At 36.0% G+C, this 24,962-nt stretch overlaps 1 protein-coding gene across 1 annotated transcript in view; it reads right to left on the minus strand.

Moving 5' to 3' along the window:
- Positions 1–24,962, minus strand: part of Nav3 (neuron navigator 3) — a 296,229-nt gene that overhangs the window by 138,290 nt on the left and 132,977 nt on the right. The window contains exons 6-8 of the mRNA XM_042699113.1: positions 23,792–23,860; positions 20,719–20,858; positions 9,438–10,464 (exon numbers count right to left, since the gene is read on the minus strand). Of these exons, the coding sequence (XP_042555047.1) occupies positions 9,438–10,464; positions 20,719–20,858; positions 23,792–23,860 (1,236 nt within the window). The remainder of the gene's footprint in view (positions 1–9,437; positions 10,465–20,718; positions 20,859–23,791; positions 23,861–24,962) is intronic.

Below are 24,962 nucleotides of genomic sequence, written 5' to 3' on the forward strand. Positions count from 1 at the left end.
AGTTCTTCATTGTACACATCCAATGTATAGTCTTAAGCCTAACGTATCTGTTTCACTCAAGAAATGTTTGCTAAATAAGTCAATAAATTATATGTGTAGTGACAGTAAGACAGTATTATTGTCAGAGGAAACACATGGATGAAACTGCATAATGGTGCATATATTGGGTTTGAGTGTAAAACATGGGTCTTCCACTAGCTGTTGACTTGAGTGATATTGTCCAGTTACTTGGTATATCTGAACTTCAGTTTATTCTTCTTTTAAAAGGGTTCTGCAAAATAGTCATGATCTCACCTGTTATTATTACTAAAGTTCCAAAGAGGCAATCTCTTGGGGCATAAGGACTTCTGTTGAACATTAAAACAGAGAGCATATCTGATTTCCATTTTCCCCTTTCTTTTTCTTTTCCTCTTTGTCCCTTGGTTCTCAACTATTACTGTCTCCTCCATTTTTCTCAAGTACACTGTGGTATATTCTTCTACTTGGACTCATTTCTCATGACCCATTATACCTTCCTTATAAGTCTCTCAGCCCTTTCATTCAGAATAAAGAGAAAAAAGTCCTCTGAAGTTTTCGAAAGGTTTTATTAGAATACAAAGTATAAAGTGAGATTAGGTCTCCAAGATTGACTATCAGCCTGCCAAATATGTGCCAAAGGCAGTGTGCTATGGTGAGCTGGACTCATCTCTCAGAAGCTATATCACATTGAGTTGTTCACTGAGATGACTGTCTAATGCCTGATGCGAATTAGTCCTTATTAGACCAAGAGCAGAGATGTCACAAGAACCAGAATGTTACAACTTTGGTGGGGGGGGGGGGATGAGGGAGAAGGATTGGGGGGAAGGAGGTTGGAGGACTGGGGGGGTGGGGAGGCAGGATGGGAAGGGATGGGAAGGGGAAAAAAAGTAGGAGGCTACAATGCTTGATAAGAAATGCACTCATTATCTTGCCCATGTAATTGTAACTCCTCTGTACAGTATTTTCACAATAAAAAAAGAACCATAATGTGTGTGGTCATATAGATTATGTATAGAGATTCACAATATCTTGTGTAAAATTGATCTAGAACAGAATATTCAAAATACGCTTTGGGTGTAGTGATTTTGCTCTATTCAGAACATGTCTTTAAAGCATTTCTCAGGAACTGACTTATAGTTCTCTTCTTTACCATGTAAGATTTATTATTCAGTTCCCTTGGCTAAAATCACCATTCCAACTTGCCTGAAATACACTTTCAGAAATATGAATAACTTTCACATAGCTCAGTCTTGACTCAAAAGCCTTTATTTTCTTAATGTGACAGTGTATGGCTCTGGTTGATTCATTCTTCAATATCTTTTACTTTAAGTCACAAGATAATCTGATTTATGTTCAGGTTTATTGACATGTTTCTCAAGGTATTCCTTGTGTGAGTTATTTACACTAGCAAGATACAGAAGCAGACTGATCACTAGAAAAAACAGAAAAGTTACATTTCAATTCATTCTGAAAACAAGCTGGGCATCAGCCTTGGTTTGTATCCATTTAATATTGTGAATAGAAATCTCTGTGTATGTTGCAAGCTATCTATTTCTCTTCTATTTCCAAATCTCAGTTTGAGAAAGTGGAATTAGATTTTAATGCCAGTGGGAGAAATAGTCAATTCTAAGTGGTAAAAATTTAATATCCGTACGAATGATCAAAATAGTGTTATCTCTGGATAATCACAAAATGTCCTCTTTTTTGCTTACTTCATACCAATTAAATAAACCATATATGAGCTGACTTAGCAAACAAATGATAGATACTTCAGTATCAAAAATATATTTTGACAGAGTAAATACTGAAGTGTAATTACATCTCCCATATAAATTGATATTTCCATCCTACTGACTTGAAAAAGCAAACAGGAGTACCATGATGTTTCATTAAAATTTTTAAAAGCCATGGTCCTGTGCAGACTATCTCAACAAGATTAACTTAAATATTTACTGAAACTACACACACATACACACACACAGACACACACACACAGACACACACACACCGAGTATTTTAAGTACATGGCTTAAATGTTGGAAGTTTTACTATGCAAGGCCCATAGCTCTATAGAATGTTACTAAGTTGTAGGAGTTAAAGGTCTAGAGTTCACCTATGATTGGCTTACATACCATTATTCACTTTTTTACACTTTCTCGATGCCAAGTGTTCTGTCATATGACCTATGGCATATCCTTCAAGCTTCATTACAACCTTAAGGAAAAGATGCCTCAGATAAAAGAAATTGAGGCTGCTAGAGTCAAATGACTACCCTTACCTAACAATGTGACGGATTACTAACTCATGCTTGAATCAGGTTGCCTGTAAATGTTGGTCTACTAATTGTGACCCTATAGTCTTACTCTATTCACACGACTCTGGACTCTGAGTGGCTTAGTAGGTCAATAGCAGACAGGATGAAATATGACAACATCCACTCTAAATATCAGACTTTACTTACTGGCATTTAAATGAACTTGGTAATAAATCTTAGATCGTAGCAAACTTCAAAATTCCAATTTCATCAATATGGATATTTATGTAAACAGACATCTCTCTGTGTGTAGGTGTTTTCAGACACCATTAGATAACCATAATTTACTGATGGATACAAAATACAAATAAATTATTGGAAGGGATAGAACTGTGGGAGGTGGAACTTTGTTGGAGAAAGTTGGTCGCTGGGGGCTTGCCTTTGGACCTTTAGAGACACACACACACACACACACACACACATTGATTGATCCCTTTGTGTCTCTTTCTCTCTGCTTCCTGGCTGTTCTTCCACTATGACATTGTGTCTCATGTCAGTTCCAGAAACAATGGAGTAAGCTGACTATAGACTGTAACTTCTGGAACCAGGAGGCAAAATAAATGTTCATTCCTTTAAGCTGTTTTTATCTGCTATCTTGACACAACTGGATGAAATGCACTAATGAAAATGACTGTTATTGGTACAGTGAATGTGATACCAGGGAAGTATATAACATAATCTACTCATAAGGAAATACCGGACAAACTCAAATTAAGAAATATGCAATGTTTCTGCCCATGTAATTGTAACCCCTCTGTACAGTATGTTCTCAAATAAAATTAAATTAAATTAAAAAAAAAAGAAATATGCAATGTTTCAATATAACAGTGTCACGGAAGTCAGACAAAGCCTGAAAGAATGTTCCAGACTGAGGGCTATAAAAACTAAGTTATTATAGGAAACTATAAGAACTAAGTTATTACTGTTGGTATTTTGGCAACAATTAGTAAAACTTGAACAAGGTTCCTAGATTCTGTGTGCCATGAAGATAGTAGTTGTTTGCAGTAGTGTTATAAATTTGGTACAAATTTACAATTTATTCAAAAAATCTGAAAGGAAATCTCAAAGCCAAGTAACAACAAGTGGTTTATAAATATCTCTGCAGTGAGAAGGCCAAGCCAACAGCAGTACTCTACACACTAGTATTTTGTCTAAAATATTGCTGTGTGAGAGAATTTAATTTACTCCCTAGTGCATAGAGATGTATCAAACCTAGCAGAAGCAAGCTTGCAAGGTAAGCATTCAATAACTTTAGTTTGTGCTGATGACCAATTCTATCTGGTTCACATAAAACCACAATTGCAGTATAATCTATAATAGTAGCTGCAGGGCTTACAAAGCTGTGTTTAGATGATGGTTATAGGCTGGACATCTCAATCTTTGTAAACTTACAGCTCCTCCTAATCAATCTACTGGTTCAACAAATAAGCCAAACTTCAAACCTCATGCGTAAGCATTTCAAAACACTCTTTGTCTTTCAGAACATAGCATAATCGAAAGTCAGTTTTCCATGTCACACCTTTGGCCAATCTGTAATCTCAAAAAACAAAAACAAACAAACAAAACAACCTTCTTATAACCAAAATTTGTTCTGAAAATTCTTGATGCTTTTCAGTAAGCTACATCCTCTTATATCCAAAGAAGGAAGAACCTCTCAATTTGTCATTGTTTGACCTAATTTTACAAATCAAATGTGCACGTAGGGATTCACGTTATACTTAATTAATGGGCTTAGAAAAATAATGGTTTTCTCTTCATTAAGAGCATCTTGCCTTCCCTAGGGTTCAGTATTTTTCTCTCTTGAGAATTGCTGATGTATTTATTCACTCTCTTTGCCTCTAGGTCTTTGCTTTATATTTAACACAATGACATATTGTAAGGAAAAAAAGAAAAGAATGTAGATCTTGAAAACTGAGTTGTGAATCTAGTTTCCAATTATTTTAAATTTCTGTGGAGGATGACATTCTTAAAAAGACAGGTTTACTAAGAAACATATGTGTCTTTTGTCTCCTTAGCTAAACAATTATCTTACTATATTCATGGGAATGTAAACATGGGAACCATGCAAATAATGAATGCTGAAATAATTGCAAAGAGAAATGACATTTGAGAGGCGGAAAGGCATTCTGTAAAGTCTATAGAAGATGAAAGTAATAGTTCTTAAATTCCAGAAAGGTAAAATAATAAAATATGAAGAAAGAGAAGGAAAAAAAAGAACAATAAAATTTCCTTTAAAGCAAATCCTTATCTTTCCTTCTATTAATTGGGATCTCCAGTTCAAGTATTAAAAAAGAAACTACCTGAGAATTGATCAATTGTTCCTCATTTTAGACAATTGATCTAGCTCATCTCTCCTACCACAATCTAATTTACATTTTGAAGTAATTCACAGTGATTTTTCCTTATATTTCCTACATTTATGCTCAAATGCATACATACACACACACTTACATGCACACATGCACACACATGCATGCACACTCACTCACACACACACACACACACACACACACACACACACACACACACACACACCCCAAGCTATTGATGACCATTTTACATGTGTTGACCTTGTTCATATGGTCCCTTTATTATTATATTTTCCTTTTAGCCTCTCTTTCTCCTTATGCCCAAATCCTGCTTTTCTTTCTGTGATTCTCTGAAGGTTCACTTTCCCTGATCTTAACAGCTTAAACCAATTCTCTACTTCTTTTGCAGTCTTACTATACCAAGTCTATTCCATATCCAAGAAGCTTCAACACATTTTGCTGCACTTTAAGATACCTGCCTGGTCACGACATTGGAAAATGGAAGGGAGGGCAAATACATCCCAGGTGAGAGCCGTTCTCCTCCATCCTTGACACTTCTTCCATGTAGCTAATGAAAGAAGATAACTGACCCTCTCCATAATAAACTTCAGAATTATTTTTCTATTATAGTGTACATGTTTGGCTGTGTTCCCACTTTCTACCCAAAGTAACTATGTACCTTTCACTGTGTCACTGGTGTCTACTAATAAGTAGAATCTGTTGTCAAATAAGAAATATAAAATTGGTGTTCTCAGTGTAGTGGGAGATGGAGGCAAAATACCAGCTAATATATAAAAAGGAAAATAGCAGATATGTCCTAAGCGGATGAGATAATAGTGGCAGGGAAATGGTTGACATAGGGTATAGCCTATGAAGAGATTTAAAGACAAGACAGGGGCTCACTGTTCAAGTAAGAAAGTCATCTCAGCAGAGAAAACATCTATAAAGTCTCTATAGCCAGTTGAGGTGGTACGAACAACAAAACGATGGCTAGGATACCATGTAATAAGGGATAGAAGAGTATGAACGTGGTTGAGGATTACATCACATAGGGCTCAGATTACCTAAATCGTGGTAAGTTTTGAATTTTTTTAATATAAGGGAAATCATGAATTGAAATAAGAGAGATGCTTTTCAACTTGTCATGGGTTAAATCTTAATAGACCAATTATAAATTGAAAATATCACATCTAAAATGCACTGAATATACTAAACATGAGGAATATCATAACTTTCTGCCACTTCCCAGTATAAATCAAATCCTACTGCATCAGAAAAAGACCAAAGTTACAGTTTCTACTGAAAGCTATCATTTGCACATAATCACAAAGTCAACAAATTTGCCAGACACTGGTGGCTCAAGCCTGTAATCCTAGCTACTCAGGAGGCTGAGATCTGAGGAGCAAGGTTCAAAGCAACTCAGGCAGAAAAGTCCAGGAGACTCTAATCTCCAACTAAACAGCAGAAAAAAACTGGAAGTGAGGATGTAAATTAAGTGGCAGAGTCCAGCCTGGAGCACAAAAATTCAAGGACCACACCCAGGTCCTGAGCTCAAGCTCCAAGATCAAAACAAAACAAACAGCAACAAAAGCAACAACCCTCCAAGTCAGGTGCAGTTGTTCATATTTACAATCCTAGAAGGTAGAGTTAGCGAGGATTGTGGTTCAAGGCCAACCAAGGGAAAAAGTTAGTGAGACTGCATCTGAACAATAAAGCTAACATAGTGCAATAGCTGTCATGTAGCTACATGTGAGATGTAGATTTGAGGAGCATAATCTGAAGGTGGTTTTGTCAAAAATGTGAGACCCTATCTGAAAAAGTAATTGAAACAAAATGGGCTGGAGATGAGGCTCCAGTGATAAGAGTACTTAACTAGCAAGTTTGAGGCCATGAGTTGGAATCTCAATATTGCTCCTGTATTGTATGTCTAAGTACCATAAATCAGGGATCACAATGTATATGACCTACAGGTTCAGGAGACTAGAGTGCTTGCTATGTGAGAGATTGTATTACAAAGGGCTCTGGTGATGTACTGGAAACTGGAAAACAAGGTATGAATTGGTGGAGTAGAAATAAAAAGAAATGCAAAAATAGGTGGTGAAGAAACAGTTTGTTGTACTAGGTAAAAATTGAATGAATGAGAAAGAGAAGACAATAATACAACTTTATTCACTAAATTTTTTTCATCTACCAATCACATGGCCACAGATACTAACATCAGGATTAGCATTTAGTGCATTCCATTATTAACATGTTAATTTTTCCATCTTGTCTGAGCTATAAACCTATAGGATTTCAAATCTGATAAGAACTCAGCTATCTTCCTTCTACCTGATAAATTCCAACTCAATCCTCACCTGTTATTTCAAAATTTCTGTGAGGCATTAATTAGTTAAATTCTTGTGCAGAATTTTTTTTTAAAAATCCCTTTCTTCCACATTAATTCTGTGTGTTGTGTTTACTTTTCTGTATTTGATTATGTTCTCATATCCCCAACAGACTGATCTGCCCAGGGACACAGAATGCTTTTAGCCTCTGCACGCTTGATGTATTATTTTCAGAATGAAAGATAGATACATAAATGGGAAAGTAGTTGGCGATTTCCTTTTGTCTAAACTATGGCTAGAGACCATTTTACCACTTATTAAATCCTATCTGGAGAACATTTTTAAACTTTAAAAATATAGCCTTTTCCAATTTCAAATCATTATGGAGAACTTCTTATATTAAAGTTAATATCCTTTCTCAAATACTCCACCTTTTGATATCAGTTCTTATTAAGTGGGTAAAGGTTATGAAACTTCAAAATAATTTAATCATTTTTATAGAGATAATTAAGTCACAAAAACTGTATGTAAAATGACTTGTACTCAGTCAGAAACAGATTATATGAAGTCCATTAACTGCCTGCAGGAAGAAAGAGTATTATGAAGCATATATAAAATCCCAGAAGGAATAGTTACTGACCTAGAATGACCCAAATTTGTCCAAGAAAAAGAATAAAAATCACTATCAGCCCTTAATTTTCCTATTATGTACAGACTATTTATTTTTAAGTACCATATATGCATGCCCACACATACAAAATATGTGTTAATATTTTAAATTTCTAATAATTATTAACAATGAACAATTTTCTATTATAAATGAGTTTTGGGCTTTTTTTTAAAATGGGATTGTCTTAGCCCTCACTGGCTTCTATATCCAGTAACTATTGCCTCCACCTCCCAAGTGCTAGGAACATCAAATCTGGGTTTTCATCTCTGGAAAATGGAGATAATATCACTGTCTTATGAGTTTATGGTCATATTTAAATGATAAAAATCCCTGCATATCTCACATAAATTTTTATTATGTGAGCACTCAATAAATAAAATACCACTACAAAAATCAGATCTCGTGGTGGGGGAAGGGGTGGTAGGGGAAAAACAAAGGAGGAGGCAACAAGGCTCCATAGGAAATGTATTCATTACCTTACTCATGTAACTATAACCCTTCTGTACAGTATTTTTACAATAAAAATAAACCAAAGAATGTTAACACAAATGAAAAAAAAAATCAGATCTCAGTTGCTTGAGTAGTTAGGATTATAGATGTGAACCACTGGCGCCTGGCTTAATATAACAACATTTTAAATGATGTAGTCAATATTCTTCTCTAGATCAGATCTACACTAGCCAGCCAGTAAATTAAATCAGCCTCAAAGGAGACAGATCTCTAATTGATTAAAACACACCATAGACTATAACTGTATAGTAGAATACATAGTTTTGTTTATGGAATAGGTATATATATATATATTAATGCTCACAAAACAAAAATATAGTAATATAAATACATGAAATATAAAACAAAGAGACATATATATGCTAAATATACAAATAACTTATTTGTCTACTTAAAGTTCTATTCAGTGAATTATTTCTACTTGACAGCTGAAGAAAATGACACTACAAGATGTCATATAATTTGACAGACACATCATGCAACTAGTAAGTAGCACATCTTGGATTAAATCAACATCTGTGTACCTCAGAGTTGTCTTTTTTTTTCTTTGCCAATTCTAGGTCTTGAAATCAAGGGCCTGGGAGCTGTTCCTGAACCTCTGTGTGCTCTACCACTTGAGCCACAGCTACACTTCTAGCCTTTTTTGAGTAGTTTATTGAAGATAAGAATCTCACCAACTTTCCTGCCCAGAAATGAGCCACTAGCACCCAGCAGAGTTACCTCTTTACTCATGATGATGTATATTCCTCCCAGGAATGAAAACAAACAATGTGCGATGACATTGAGAATTATTTTAAAGTCTGCTACTGTTAATAGTAGCCATTGGTACTACAATAGTATTAAACTTGGGAGAAATATATGACACCCTGATTCTTTCAACAACTAAGTTAATTTCTGAAGGCATCAATATCTAAGATAGATAGATAGATACATAGATACGTAGATAGATACATAGATACACAGAAAGGTGAAAGCTAGGTATAGTTAGATCTGTTTGTCTGTCTAGAGATGTGGGGAGGGAAAACAGGGAAGAAGGTAAAAGAAGAGAAGAGGGAGGAGGAGGAAGAAAAGGGGAAAGATAAGGAAGAGGGGAGAAAGGGTGAGAAAATAGGACTTGGTTAGTTTGGAAGGTTTTCTGGACTAAGATATCCTATTAAATTCTAGGGCTCTCATTTAAGAATGAAATATTGCAAAATGACCATCTCACAAGCTATTCCAACAATATTCTCGATGTGCCAACAGTTGATCATGCCCCGTGGGATGCCTGGACATACAGAGGACTACCTTACCTGTAAATGAATGGAGCCACCGTGGCAGTATTCGGGTGACTGTGTTGCTGCTGCTGAGGGAGTTGGACAGCACCATTTCCTGTGCTCTGCCCACTGCTTTGTGCTGATTGTCCCATACAGGAACTGGAGGGAGAAGCGTGGCCAGCTTCCCTTCCCTCCAAGGGAACAGGGAAACTGGATGTGCTTGCTTTCTCTGAGGTTATGGGTTTGGGTAAGGACTGGGAAGGGCTTCCCTTGGTAGTCCTGAATTTTTCTGACTCTTTGCTTGCTGTGCTGCCTGGTGAAATGGTTTGCTTTGCTGTTGGCACCTTCGAGCCAGGTTTTGGAATCCCACTGGAAGATGGAATTAGGCTTTCCTTCTTGGCTGCTGGTGTCTTACTGCCCTTTGGGATCAAGCTTGCAATCTTAGAGGTCTTTTTTGGAGCTGTCTCTGTCAACTGATCCTTTTCTTCCTTGACTGGTTTTTCGGTGCACACCTTACTTTTGTCTCTGTTCTTTTCCTCTTTTTCTTTTGGCTGTAGCAAAGACTTTTTATTGCTGAGATTTTTGCTTCCAGCCTTCGGAGGGGTCAATTTAGGTGACACTTTGGGACTGCTATTTGTGGAGCCACCACTAGTCAGAGCAGGGTTAAAACTTTCTATCTCACCAGATTCAGAAAAGACATCATCATCCTTCCCACCATCGCCGAGTCCTGAACTGGAAGACTGCGGGGGACGTAATGCAGTCCGGGCATTGACCAACTTGAATTTTTCAAGCATGGATTTCTGTCCTGTGGGAGCAGTTTTGACTCCTTCTGAGACAGGTGGCTTCAATCTGTCTGAAGATGGTGTGGGGGAGGTGGCTGGGCTTGACTGCTTCACAGTCAACATGGTAGACGTGGCACTGTGCTTGACATTCATGGACTTGCTGCGCCACGGTTTGCTGGCACTCGGAGAAGGGATAGCAGAGGCAGGAGGCTGCCCAGCCGTGCTGGGAGGCGGTACATTACCATTTATACCTGAAGGTGGCTGAGGTCCTTTGGAGGATTCTGAACATGGTGAAGGGAGAAATAAAGAAAAGCCAATTAGTCTTGATCATTTGTGTCACAACATTAAGCTTTTCACTACAGATACATAGAATTGTCTCTCCTCTTAACTGAAGAGAGAACAGTGTGGCATTTATGACTCCTATTAGGTGATTTTCCCATCTGTCAAAACATGCAGAGTATTCAAAAGGTATTGATTTTGGAGAAGAAAAAGAAAGTATGCTTTTTTCCACTCTGAAATTACTTTTCAAATTGCTTTGCTAATCACTGATAGCATCAGGTAAATAAAACAGTACCCAGTTCCTGTGTGATTCTTTGTATTTTTCCAGCTAACATTATAGCCCCTAGATTAAGTAGATATTCTTCATTGCCTTGTCAGAATCTGTTAGGGAATTAATATGGAGAAGTTCCTTTAACATACGATCTGATTAAAAATGCTCATGAATCATGATTTATCTTTTTTGTTAGTTATTTCTTTATGTAAGGTATTTGTTGATGTTTATGCTGCTGTAGGGCAGATAATCTAGTTGATCCATCTCTATCTTTATTTTTATAATAATCCGATAAGTCATGTATTAATATGATTTCCATTTTTTAGATACAGCAACAAAGGCAAAGAGACTAAAGCAGTTGTTCAAAGTCACACAGCCAAGGTTTCACCTGACTTCACAGACTGTACTCTTGACCAGTAAATCTGCAACTTTTGGCAATAATCTTTAATAATCTTTAAGGGGAAAAAGGAATAATTAAATTAGAGATACTGTTAAACCTAATAGATGATGAAAAATAGAAATAAAACTTTTCATAGTTAAATGATCAAGAGAGGTACTGGGAGGAATGTTCTTTTCTCAATGTTCCAGAATTTGGCCTCATTACAGTTTATTATACAGTCATAATGTGAAACCATACTGCTTGCATTTTAAATGCTTTTTTCAAAAAGTCAAAAGTCATGCCACACAGTATGTAATCAAGCCAAGTTGTCAAGATAATATTCACTTGAATATAAAAATATAGAAAATCATAGTTGTCAAGTTAATGCCACCTCAATTACAGAGATTCCAATGGAGAGAGTTTTTCCTCCAAATATGTATTACACACAGTCTAGGGCAATAGTCTTTCTAGGAATAATAATAATCAAAGCCATATAGTTCCAATATGGCTCTACTCTAAGTTGATTATCTTTGAGTATTTACTGAGTGCCTACTCTATTCAACATACTCCTAGATATATTATAGTCTTGTTGACAAAAAAAAAGAGCTATAAAAGATAAATGCTAAGTATAATGGATGATAAATGACTAGGACACTAAAAGGAAAATGCTGGAGAAGATCCTAGATGGACAAGACCATAGAAGTCACACAATTAGATCATGATAGACAATATTAGGGTGATGTGTAGGCTATCAAATCAAATGGAACCTTTATAAACTTTTCTAAAAAATTATGTCAGAAATATGTAGGGGTATATATCGAGATATTAATTTGGGAAGAAACACAGTCCCTCCAAATCAAAGCCTAAGATTAATTATTTCATTGAGTCGTTATTTTATTTTCTTACATTGATATCAAAAGTTATTTGTAAGCTGGGTGCCTGTAATCTTAGCTACTCAGGAGGCTAACATCTGAGGATTGCAGTTTGAAGCCAGACAGGACAGGAGTGTCTGTGAGAATCTTATCTCCAATTAATCACCAAAAAGCTGGAAGTGGAGATGTGGCTCAAGTAATAGAGCACTAGCCTTGAGCATAAATGCTGTGGAATAACACCCAGGCCCTGACTTCAAACCACAAGACCAGCAACAACACCAGAAAAAGTTGTTTGTAAGCTAGGCACCGGTGGCTCCCACCTATAATCCTGGCTACTCAAGAGGCTGAGGGTTGCAGTGAAGCCAAACCAGGAAGTAAAGTCCTTGAGATTCTTTTTTTTTTAATTGTGAAAATACTGTACAGAGGGGTTACAATTACATGGGCAAGATAATGAGTACATTTCTTATCAAGCATTGTTGCCTCCCCCTTTATTTCCCCTTCCCATCCCTTCCCATCTCCCACCCTCCTCTCTTCACTTCCCCCTCCTTCCCCCTCCCCCCCTCCCTGCTCCCACCAAAGTTGTAAAGTTCATTTTCGACATAACGACTTGTACATCTCATTGTTGCAATGGGTCGACCCGTATCCCTAATTAAAGAATTTGTTATTGACCTTCCCCTCCACAAATTATACCGACATCAAATACAGTGAGAGCAGGGGTTATACCATGGGGGAGGGACATAACAAGCAACAAAGAAATCATCTTATAAATATGTCAGAAACAATCGCATGAAAGAAAAAACATTTATTTCCAATTAACCAACCAAAAGCTGAAAGTGTAGACATGGCTCGAGTAGTAAATTACAGCATTAACCCTGAGTGTAAAAGTTCAGGAAGAGTGTCCAGGCCCTGAGTTCAACCTCAAATACTGATGCATGTGCAGGTCCAACACAAAGGCATGCACGGAGCACACACAAAGCACACACACACACAACACATATACACACAAAGTTATTTGTGATATTTCTAGCCCTATCAGGAAAGTCATGTTAATATTACAAATACAATTATATAAACTAACATTCTATTGAAAGTTGTTAAATATCATTATTTCCCAACCAAATGAGTTGGGAAGTGCTCACATTTCTAATTCACATTGATAGCAACCAAAGCTTAGTAAGCCTAAACGACTCATCCCAGTGGTGCACAGCAAATGTGAATTATGAAGAGCTATTTTTTGATTCCACACTGTGTGATTGTATGATTACCACAGGTTATTTGACATTTTAAGTGTCTAGAAGTGGTTCTCCAAGGAGCATACATGTAATTTAGGGATCTTATTGAATGTACACTGTGATTATGTCAGTCTGAAGGGGCTGGGAGATTCTCCATTCCTAACAAGCTGCCTGGAGATGTGAGTGATAAGGGTCACAGACCATGTTTTGGTTAAACTAATTCCTAGGTCATGAAAATTGTTTCTCTTAATGGTATCCACATTGTCTAAATCCATTAAGTGTCCTATAACGAAGAGTATGAATATTTTTCACTCTTTAAACTTTCAGAACCTTGGTCAGCTCTGAGTTCATCTTGATGGTTACAGCTTCATGGAAATAAAGGAAAAAAATCACCAATAACAAAGCAAGATCTTCAGATTTTTCTAGCGTTGTGTTTGCTTTTCACTTTATTTGAACCACCAATTTCTGTGAATCTACTATGTATTTACATCTATAGTAGGGAAGTCCAAAAACTTGTATCCTTGAGTGGCTGGAAGGTTTTAGTAGGAATGAGAGAAAAGGGTAGGAAAGTATCAGTCAAGATGCTTTGTAAGTAGCCGATAGACAAAGAAAGTAAAAGGTTGTGTTCTTCCTCTAGAAGAGAAACCAAGCTGAGGGCACTGACCAGACAGACTGCTATAAAAGTTCAAGTACAGCAAAGGAATTTGAACACACTTCTAAATGAGACAAGAGGGACTCAAGATTATGGCACCCTCATCCAACACACAGTAATGGTGATAGGAACAGCTGCAGAATTATTCTCAGTGGAGCACACACAGTATAAGACTCTTCTCCATTCATGACTCGAAATCCATCCCCAGCCTATCTCCGCACAGCAGCAATGAGGTGTTTCAGGTTTCATTAATAGGGTAAATCACAGGTCGTTGAACATCAGGAAGACACTGGAATGGTAAGAGTCTCCCAGGACTCCTCAGGACTAAGGGTGCAGAACAACACAGCTGAAATGGAAGCATCTGTGGCTTCTCCAGGGTAGCTGCAGTACAAATCCCAGGCTCTTCCTCTTTCATACTAAATAACCACTACCTTGCACCCAATGACATATTTCTGAACACTGATAACTCCTGCTATGGAGAAAAGATACTTAATTCACAAATACAGTAGCATTCCTGCAATGGAGTTGTGTTCTGCATTTTCCTGGTCTTTCTCTGCTTGCCACCCTGCCTGTTCTCCTTGAACTCCAAAAAGCCATTTTCTTTCCTCCTGGTTCCATCTACACATCCATCATCAACAACTCCACCATAACCAAATACCAGCACTCACCAATTACGTGCTTTATTCTGAGCACTTTGTAAGCTGAATACCCTACTGAATACAAGAAAGCTTTGGCATCTCAGATCTCTAAGGAAGGAAGGAAACGTTTGAGCAATATGAGATGGCAATCAGTATGGTAGGTGATTAATGTATCAAATAGCAGTTTGGCTCACAATACCCAAAACTTTGGGAAAAAGTAGAAAAAGTAGCATTCGAATGCAAATGTGTCTTATTGCTATCTTTTCCTTAACACATAGTCTTGCAAGAATGATTATTGTGTGAAATGTCTATTTTATGATGACGTAATGGTATTGCAAGGATTTTGTTCAGGTTTCTACCACATCATTTGCAAAGTAAGAGTGCCACTCTGTGGAGGGCTGGGGAATTTAGGTATGTTTCCATTCACCAGCCAGTCATTTTCTTTCAAGTATGCAATTTGCATTCAGGTAAGCATAATGCATGAACACTTCAATATGCATGTATGTATATGTAAAGAAATAGCATATATGACCAAGACTAGTTACCTTTCATAAACTGATATATTCCTAGTTGTGTTAACTTGTGAAAACTTTTTAAATCCGTGAAATTACAATATTGACATCACATTTTAGGCTTGTGTAAGTACTAAGTAATAAGGAAAAGAGTTGTAGAAAGATGCATAATCAAATCATCAGTAAAGTCATATAAGTAAGATTCATTTGCATTACTTTGAAAAGCAGATGAAACAGTTCAGTTCTTTATGGTAAATTCAGAATAATTAAGAAAAAACAGAAAAGTGCTTAAGAGCTAAATCTCTGTGTTTTAGCAGATAATGAGTGGCTGAAATTCCATGACTAATGCTAAATTCACATGAACTCTACTAGTTTCAAACTATTGAGCTAAAATGTTTGTAAATCCTTGGAGTCAGTCCTACTAATTTTATGCTGAGTGTATATTAAAGTAAAAGCTTCCACAGCAAGAAATGCTTGATTCGAATCCAGGGACAAAGAAGGAACTCTCCTCTTCAACAAATGTTCAAGTTCCACATAAGAATCATTTGGAAGAAAGAGTGCAAATGTGGCAGTATTCTCTCTAGTGCTGTGGCATGTCTCCTAGCAACAGGAAATACATCTCTCCTCTAAGGAATTCAATCTAGTGACATATGTTTGTAGGTCATAATCCAGAAATTTGATTTCCAATAAAACTAGGAAATTTACATTCCTAATCATTTTAAACCTCTTTGGCAATTTCCATATTTATCGCAGGTTTGGTAATACAACAATGATCTCTTAAGCTCATTTCAAGCATGCAAACTATATGCCCAAATGAATCTGGTATGAGTTTGGGATTTAAGCTTTCTTTGAAGAGTGTCTCTAACTAGTTAGAGTACTCTTACAGAACACATGGGCAAATGGATAAATGGTGGTGTCAGAATGCATCATTCATTGTCAATTTCTAAACGGCAGGTATCAGAAGAGGGAAGTAAAGTACACTTAAAGAAAGGCTTTACAAAAGATGCTATCTTCATTTCACCATTTGTTCTGTGAGAAATTTGTTTCTACAATTCATTCAGACATGCCTCTAAGATGACATTTCATGCTATTGGGATATTTCTATTTCAGCCTTCTCTGCAAGTAATGATTTATGACAATGTTCACTGATATTTTAATTCATTTGGTGAGAGGATAAAATGAGCACACATTTTTCAGAATTGCCTTATTACTGAAATGACATTGGATGAATCTTTGGAAGATCAGTTTAGGATTCACTACTGATTTTTTTTCATCAGATGTCACACCATTTGCAAATAAATTATTGCTTTTTATTTTTTTATTTTTTTTACAAATTATACAAATGAAAACTATAACACTTTGAACAGTTTGTTTCTCTTCAATGGGGAAATGAAATAGTTTCAAGTGGGAATTACCCTTTACTATCTATTATACCTTTTATACACTCCAGAACTGACTCATATAGTTTATCATGTAGGCCTTGGAAATGAAAGCAAATAGTATGTTTCTACTTAGAAGCATCCAGAAAGCATCTTATAGATAATTTTTCATTTGAAAAGGTTAAATCAAGCATATTAATTTAAAATGCACAGGAAACTGTAAATGAATTTTCACATAATACATGTTTTATGTGTTCTTACAATTTAAAACAACGGATTGGATATGAAAAAGCTTGACATGATTAAGAAAACAGTATTAGATCTACTGCCACAATGTATCCCTACAGTTAACAGAAAATGGGATGTGATATTAAAATACATACATACAAGATGGCCTTATTATATCAAGCAATTAAATTAAACTATACTTTTCAAGTTGATAGAAATTTGTTGCCCACATTTGATGTATAATAAGTATCTATGAATGTGTGATCTCAGATTTCAAATGTTTGGGAATTATATTTTATTACTGTGAAAATACTATACAGAGGGGTTACAATTACATGGGCAAGATAGTGAGTACATTTCTTATCAAGCATTGTAGCCTCCTCCTTTGTTTTTCCTTCCCATCCCTTCCTATCACCTCCCACCCCACACCCACCCCCGATCCCCCTCCCCAGCCAAAGTTGAAAAGTTCGAACGACTTGTACATCTCATTGTTGCAATGGGTCCACCTGTATCCCTCCCTATTTAAACGGTTTGTTTTTGCCCTTCCCCTCCCCAAATTATACCAACATCAAATACAGTGAATGCAGGGGTTATACCATGGGGGAGGGACATACAAAGCAACAAAGAAATCATCTTATAAATATGTTAGAAACAATCGCATGAAAGAAAAAAATATTTGAATACTGGTTCATTTCACCTAACATCAACTTATCTGACCTTTTCTGCTTGTCTCAGACATATACTAGTTATTGCAAATAAGGGAAACCATGGGGCCTATGTTTCTTTGGGCCTGGCTTACTTCACTTAATATATTTTTTTCCAAGTCTTTCCATTTCCTAACAAATGGGGCATTTTCATTCTTTCTGATGGAGGCATAGAATTCCATTGTGTATATATACCACATTTTCTTGATCCATTCATCTACTGAGGGGCATCTGGGTTGGTTCCAGATCTTAGCTATAGTAAATCATGCTTCAATAAACATAGTTGTGCTGGTAGCTTTAGTGTGGTCTTGTTTGTAGTATATGTCTGAGATAAGCAGAAAAGGTCAGATAAGATGATGTTAGGCAAAATGAACCCCAAGATAAGGGCACAAGTGGTTTTTACTTTCTTGCTATTGTTTCTAATATATTTATAAGGTGATTGTTTTGTTACTTTGTATGTCCCCCCCCACACACACAGTATAACCCCTGTTTTCACTGTATTTGATGTTTGTAAAATTTGGGTAGGGGAAGGGAAAAAACCAAATTGTTTAAATAGGGACATAGGTGGACTCATTGCAACAATGAGATGTAAAATGCTGTGTTGAAAAACAAACTTTAGAGTTCTTGATTATAGACATTCTAACTGGGGTGAGGTGGTATCTCAGTGTTGTTTTGATTTGCATTCCTTTTATGGCTAGAGAGGTTGAGCATTTCTTCATGTGTCTACTGACCATCCTTCTTTCCTCTTCAGAGAAGTTTCTCTTTAAGTCTTTAGCCCACTTATTTATTGGGCAGTTGTTTCTTTGAGGATTTGTTGTTAGGGGATTTAATTTTTTGAGTTCCAGGTATATTTTAGATATGTGACCCTTGTCCGTTGTAGGGATAGTGAAAATCTTCTCCCAATCTGTGGGCTTTCTACTGATCTTGCTAGCTATGTCCTTTGCCATGGGATACAGGTGGACCCATTGCAGCAATGAAATATACAAGATGCTATGTTGAAAAACAAACTTTACAACTTTGGCAGGGTGGGGGGATGGATGGTAAGGCGAAACAAAGGAAGAAGCAACAATGCTTGATAAGAAATGTACTCATTACCTTGCTCATGTAATTGTAACCCCTCTGTACGGTATTTTTACAATAAAATAACTTATTAAAAAATTCTTGTCTTTTGTTCATATGTATCTAAGCAATTGACTATAACGATCATATATGTGACGTCTGTCTCCACCTTGTGGTTATTATAAATATTGCTATGTTCTAATTTTATACTACCAGACACATCCTTAAGAGATTCAGCAGCCATGAAGACTTTTCATTCTGGTGTATGTTCAGGATTTTCCTTTGAAAGACTGTCATATTACACAAACATTTAGACATATATAATAGTCAAGCACTAGTTTATTTAGAGACGCTCTAAGTCAAAATTGTTAGTATTTTGTCAAAATGTATCACTGAATATCTAGTAGTTTAAATGAATACTGCAGTAGTCATCAAACATATCTTATTCATAAACTTATCAACTCTGCTTGAAATTCCATAAGATATGATTGAAGTATTAACATTGAACATTTAGGACACTTTTTCCATACTGAGGCTTGAATTCTGGGGGTGGGCACTGTCCTTTAGTTTTTCATTCAAGCTCCACTCCTGGCCTTTTGGTAGTTTATTGGTGATAAAAGAATCTCTTAACTTTCCTTCCCAGGCTAGGTTTGAACTGCAATCCTCAGATATCAGCCTCTTGAGTAATAGGATTACAGACATGAGCCACCAGTGCCCAGCACTTGGACACTGTTGAAGAAGTCCATAAAATAAAGAAAAGTGTGTTTGTCTTTTCATTGAAAAACACTCTCTTTTCTTCCCAGGAAAAGTATACATTTTCAGTGATATTTATTAGATCTTAAATCAAAGACTGTATTCTGTAATTTAAAGAGAAACCTCTACTAATTTCCAAATACACACTTTTTCTTCTCTTCTTGTCCCATTTGATCTAACAGATAGGAATATATTCAGGGAGCAAAACACACTTGTCTGTGCTTAGGGTTTCAAGTTTGCACAGGTTATGTTCCATTTGTAGAGGAAGACAGTCGCAGAAGTAAATATGAGGGACTGGGAAGGTGGCTCAGTGGTAGAGTGCTTGCCTTGCACGCATGAGGCCCTGGGTTCGATTCCTCAGCACCCCATAAACAAAAAGAAAAAAGCCAGAAGTGGTGCTGTGGCTCAAATGGTAGAGCACTAGCCTTGAGCTGAAGAGCTGAGGGACAGTGCCCAGGTCCAGAGTTCAGGACCCATGACCAGATCTCCCACCACAAAAGGAAATATGATTGATAGAGTACTCCATCAATTTATGAATAACTGAAAGCTGTCTGATTACCTAAATGAAACGATTTACAATGAGCTTACGTAAGAGTTCATAGTTCATTATTCAAGAGCATTTTGCGAATGGCTTGGTTTAATAAAACTCCAAATGCTGCTTCATATGGGGCTCAGTACCATGAAGAGTTAAAAAAACATCCATGGCTTTAAAAATACTCGGAAACGCAGCAGGACACTCTTGTCACTCCACTAGCCACAGGACTCAAGACTCAGTGCAAAATCTCAGTTCCCTGATGACCCAGGTGAGGGCTGCCCATCCTTCTCAGCTCTGCTGGGAAGAAAGGTCTCGAGTTAACACCCCTTTAAATGCTCACTTCACCTATTCCAGAGAGCTGAGTCCAATCTAGACAACTGAAAATCTGTGTTTAACACAGACTTCCAGTGGTTGTTCTTGACTTCCTATTGATATGATGACTTGATATTTATATTAGGTACTACTGTTAAAAACTCTGTAAACATGAATAATTTGTCTGGGGAAAACTGTGGTCTCAAATATTTCTGAGGGTGTTGCTTTCTAAGGTAAATACCTACCACAACCTGATGATCCCCTTCACTTCCTCAGATCCTTATAGCACTTATGTTAGCCATCAAAAGGATTCAAATAAAGTTAATATAAACCATATAACTTTATATAGCAATATGGTTTATAAGAGAAAACTGTCTAATCATTTTTATCCAGATATCATAAAACTATATTAAATATAAAACACAAAAGGCATAAACATGCTGTATGCTTGCATCCTGGAAGATTTTTGTGTGTGTGAAATAGATTTATGTTCAGGTTACATAATTATCTACTTTAAAATGCAAAAGCTTACTTTCTTAAAATGCTCTTCAGATAAAAAGAATCCTAAAGCAAGGTTGAATCCAGGAGGAGAGTTAGGAAACACATGAAAATTCCACTGGTACCAGGCTCATTGCCAAAGCTGTTCTACCATTCACATATTAAATTTAAAGTGTTAGTGAACAAGTCTCAGATGGCTTTGGGCTGTAATGACACAACAATGAATGCTTACCTTTTTCATTTCCATTTGCATAATTGGGAGGCTTGTTCTTGTCAATGCTGTTGAAGCTCTGACTTCTCCTATTTAGATTGGAGGCTCCTTGGCCCTTGCTGCTGCTGCCTGCAGCCGGCACCCTAGAGGGCCCTGGAAGCCTGAAATAACATGAGAACAATTACATCATTATCTTACATTTCAAAAATAAGGAGGAAGGGATTCTGGGCAGGAAAGAGTAAATGGGAAAACCACAACATAGTAAGTATCTTCTAAAATGTACCTAGCAGAAAATGGTAGTTTAACAAATAGCTAAACAAAAAGTCTAGAGATTATCAGAAAACTCTTGCTTCACTTTTCACAAAACGTGGCACCAAAGATTAATGACAGGGAAAGATTAAAGTACAGTGACCTTCGTCTAACCAGATACTTACTCCTCCATTCCAGATGAATAAAACCTGGACTTAAAAAATACCAAAACAACTACATGTAAAGGAAATCAAAACAATACCATTTAATCATCGTTAGGTTGTCAGCTATCAGCTAATTGAAGTTATTCTTAAGGTTTTATTCAATGGATGGGGTGCTGTTTATCTTAGATGGCTGTGTTTTAAGCCTTGTAAATAAGTAATGACTGGGATAAAGTTATCAAACAAATGGTAAATAAAAAATATTGACTGACTATCTATGATAGTAAAGCTTTCCTAATTAAAACATGGTGCTGAGAATGTCATGTTAATTTGTATTTGACTGTGTTACCTCATGTGAAAACTTTCATTCTGATCATCTAGACTTTCACTGGTGATCTTGCAAGAATGGCCACATGATCACAGAGCAGATATGACAAGACAGAAGAAAAGTCTTAGAAGAGGAAGACCTAATAGAATGACAATATAAAATTTATTTCTAGTGAGAAAAGTCTTAGCTACTCCGTTTGTGAAGAACAAGCCAGGAGGAAAGAAATGATGCAATGTTATTTCATTTGGATTATAACTTAAATATGACTTTGGGTCCTTTTCCCTTTGTAATTTCAATTATTATTTCATGAGATATGTTTAACTTTTATTTTATACTACTATCATATAAAGAATATTCATAACCAACTCAAAACATTGGGAATTACTTTTAAAAAGTAATATTGGCAATCTAGGATCTATTTAAGAAACAACTATTGCCAACCTCTTTGTTGGTATTTGCTGCCCCCAAGTGAGTGACACTGTGTACTACTTTGAAAACTCCTATTCTCAAAGGAAAACTGACAAAGCAATCCAAAGATCATAAACGGTGCATTAAATTTTTTACAGGTCTCCTCTAATAAACTTTTATGAACAAGTTGTTTGTATCTGTCATATATCAAAATTTCACTATCCATAATTAAATTTGAACTTGTGTTGATAATAACACATATTATTTCTGCATATTGTTTAAGAAACCAAACCCTTAGAAAATATAAATGCTTTTACAACAGAAATAAGTATTGTAAAATGGAATGTGCATTAGAAAGATGCAAATGCTCACATTAAAGAAATGTTGATGTCTTAGAACAGATAAGAACTTCAAAATCTTGACTGTATTTTCGAGTTTAAATACATGTGGCTAATAAATATTCCCTTCAGCTATTTGGCTAATTAGAGGTTGTGTCATACACAAGATTAGAATTTTTTCCAAATGACTCCAGCATTTAACTTTTATTCAATTGGACCTATAAGGATTTGTAAGTACAGCAAAACAACACAGACACTAGGAATTTACAGTACCAGTGACTGTGATCTGCTGAAAGAACTCAATTAATTAATTGGGTCAAATTACCTAATCATAATAAATCTGAGAACAATTCCTGAAGACATAACCATAGTCTTAGAAATTTCACTTCAGACTCACATATGCAAACAAATTTTGTCACACAACTTGCCCTGCTTATAATGGAACTCAGTTGTTTCTAGAAAGCAATTAAAATACATTTTAGTCTTTGATGTGCCCCATGAAGCTAAGTGATCTTCAGTTCTCAGAAGAACAAATGAAAACAAATTACAAAAAACAAATTTGCTCTTCCCATTACCCTAATTTGACAGGCAGCCAGAGGCTCCAGGTCATTCATCAAAATAATTAAAAGGGAATTGAGATGAAGAAAACTAGGAAAAGAGAGAGAGAGAGAATAAGAGAGAGAATGTGCATCTTTCATGTCCAAGTTTTATAAGGAGTGATAAAGATGCTAAGAATACAGAGCAGGTCATTGTTTCTTATACCTCTTAAATCATGTTAATTCATTGTAACTTTTAATTAAGTACAATTTATAGACTATTTCTCCAGAATCATTTTTACTCTTAAGAAAATTAAGGCAGAGAACCATAGCCAGAAAGAAAGGCAACTACCTCTGGTCAAGGCATCAAAAGCAGTCTTTGTGGCCAAGCATTGCACATTATGGCTCATTAATGGAGCCATGACTAATACAGCACCATTGGATAGCTCCCCAATGAGCTATCCGATGAGTCAAAGAATCACACAATAACTGGAGATGCATTTTTACTGTGACTTTACTCACTTCTTGTCTACCATCATCCTTCATCAATTTAATTTTCCCAAAACATTTTATATACTATTATTCTCCAAACAGTATATACTGACATGTGCCTTTTAAATAAGCATAGCATGAAGAAACAGAAATTTAAACAAGAGACAGAAGAACTGACCTAGTGTGAACTTCTACATCAAAAATCTGCGTCTCTCTCTTTAAACATGCAATTTCAACACATATCCATATTAAAAATCATTTATAATCTTTTGGTAAAACTTACACATTCTGTGACCTAGAAATAATCATACGAGTTTCATAGCAATTTCCCCCTGAATTTCTCTCAACATAGGGAGTAGAATTTATCACAGTATAGCACTAGATAAAACTAAATGGAAATAGAAGAAGGCAAACCTAATTAATCACCTAACACACATAGACTTGTCCCTGAGTCTCTGGAGGGAAATCCACTTAGAAGAATGTGTTGGGTTTTAAGAAAATTTAGAGGGATACGAAAAAAAGTATCAGTGGGCATTTACTTGAATATCACTAATAAGCAATAAATTAGAGATATTCACTGACCTAGTAGGCTTTTTTTGACTGGTTGCAATTCCACTGTGATTAGACTGAGTTGCATATCTGGCTGTCAGACTGTATGAGGAGAAACAGAGAAATTGAATTAAAGAGATTCTTTAAATATGGAAAGAAAGTACAAACTTACATGAAAACTATGAATCAATGAAATGCAATTGGAACACAGGAAAACATGGAGAAAGAACAAATTAATCAGAAAATTAGGATGACATCACATAAACACCATGACCTCTGATTATGAATGTATTATGAAATAATGCTGCACACCTCTACATGTCTGTATTAACCTAAAATTATCGCTATGTGATATTAGTATTTTAATATTATTCAACTTTGGTAGAAACTTTAACCTTTGTAACTGGAGACTTTAGGGAATCAATAAGAAGTAAGAAATTCATGTTCTGAGGCACATAGCTAGATCAAGAGACGCAGTGACGTTCACTTATTTCTTGTGGTGTGGGTGGAGAGCTGAGTGGAGATTCCCTTCTTATGTGAATTGTGAGGACTTACATAAACCCGCTGGCAGTGGATGCCTAGTATGGAAAGCCTGGAGAAGTACTGGCTTCAAGCAGGAACAGTCACATGGAACTATGATACAATTGTTCCAGTTGCTTTGTTGACTAGCAGAGGGTATTTCAGCCAAGGGGAAGATAGCTTAGGATAATGATATGTTCTATAAATAATTTTTACTCCTCCAAGAGGACTGGTGGGAACATGTAGATCCTTACAACTCTTTGGTTTCAGGAAAACACATTCTCATGGAAGATTTCTGGTTCATAGAGAATCTATCTTCTACATGTATTATTATGTCATTCTTTACATATAAATTATTCTTTAATTTTAACTACATTGTGCACTAGCTCAACTGGTCACAAGTATGCCAACCACCTCAGTAACAATAACAGAAAGTAGGTGCATATATATATATATATATATTTATATATATGTATATATGTATATATATGCATATATGCTGTCTCAGCACAACAAAATATTACTTTAAAATTAAATTAAAAATAAATGCACCCAATTTTTCCACACTTCCAAAATAAGAAAAAAAAATCTATTGTAAACTTTCTCAGTTAATTTGTCGATCTCAAGATTTACGGAAACAACCCAAAGTTTTAATCTGTGCTATATGCTCTAACCTTGAACATAA

The sequence above is a fragment of the Dipodomys spectabilis genome, unplaced genomic scaffold (assembly GCF_019054845.1).
Source record: "Dipodomys spectabilis isolate Male_0828 unplaced genomic scaffold, ASM1905484v1 ptg000234l, whole genome shotgun sequence".
Lineage (NCBI taxonomy): Eukaryota > Metazoa > Chordata > Mammalia > Rodentia > Heteromyidae > Dipodomys > Dipodomys spectabilis.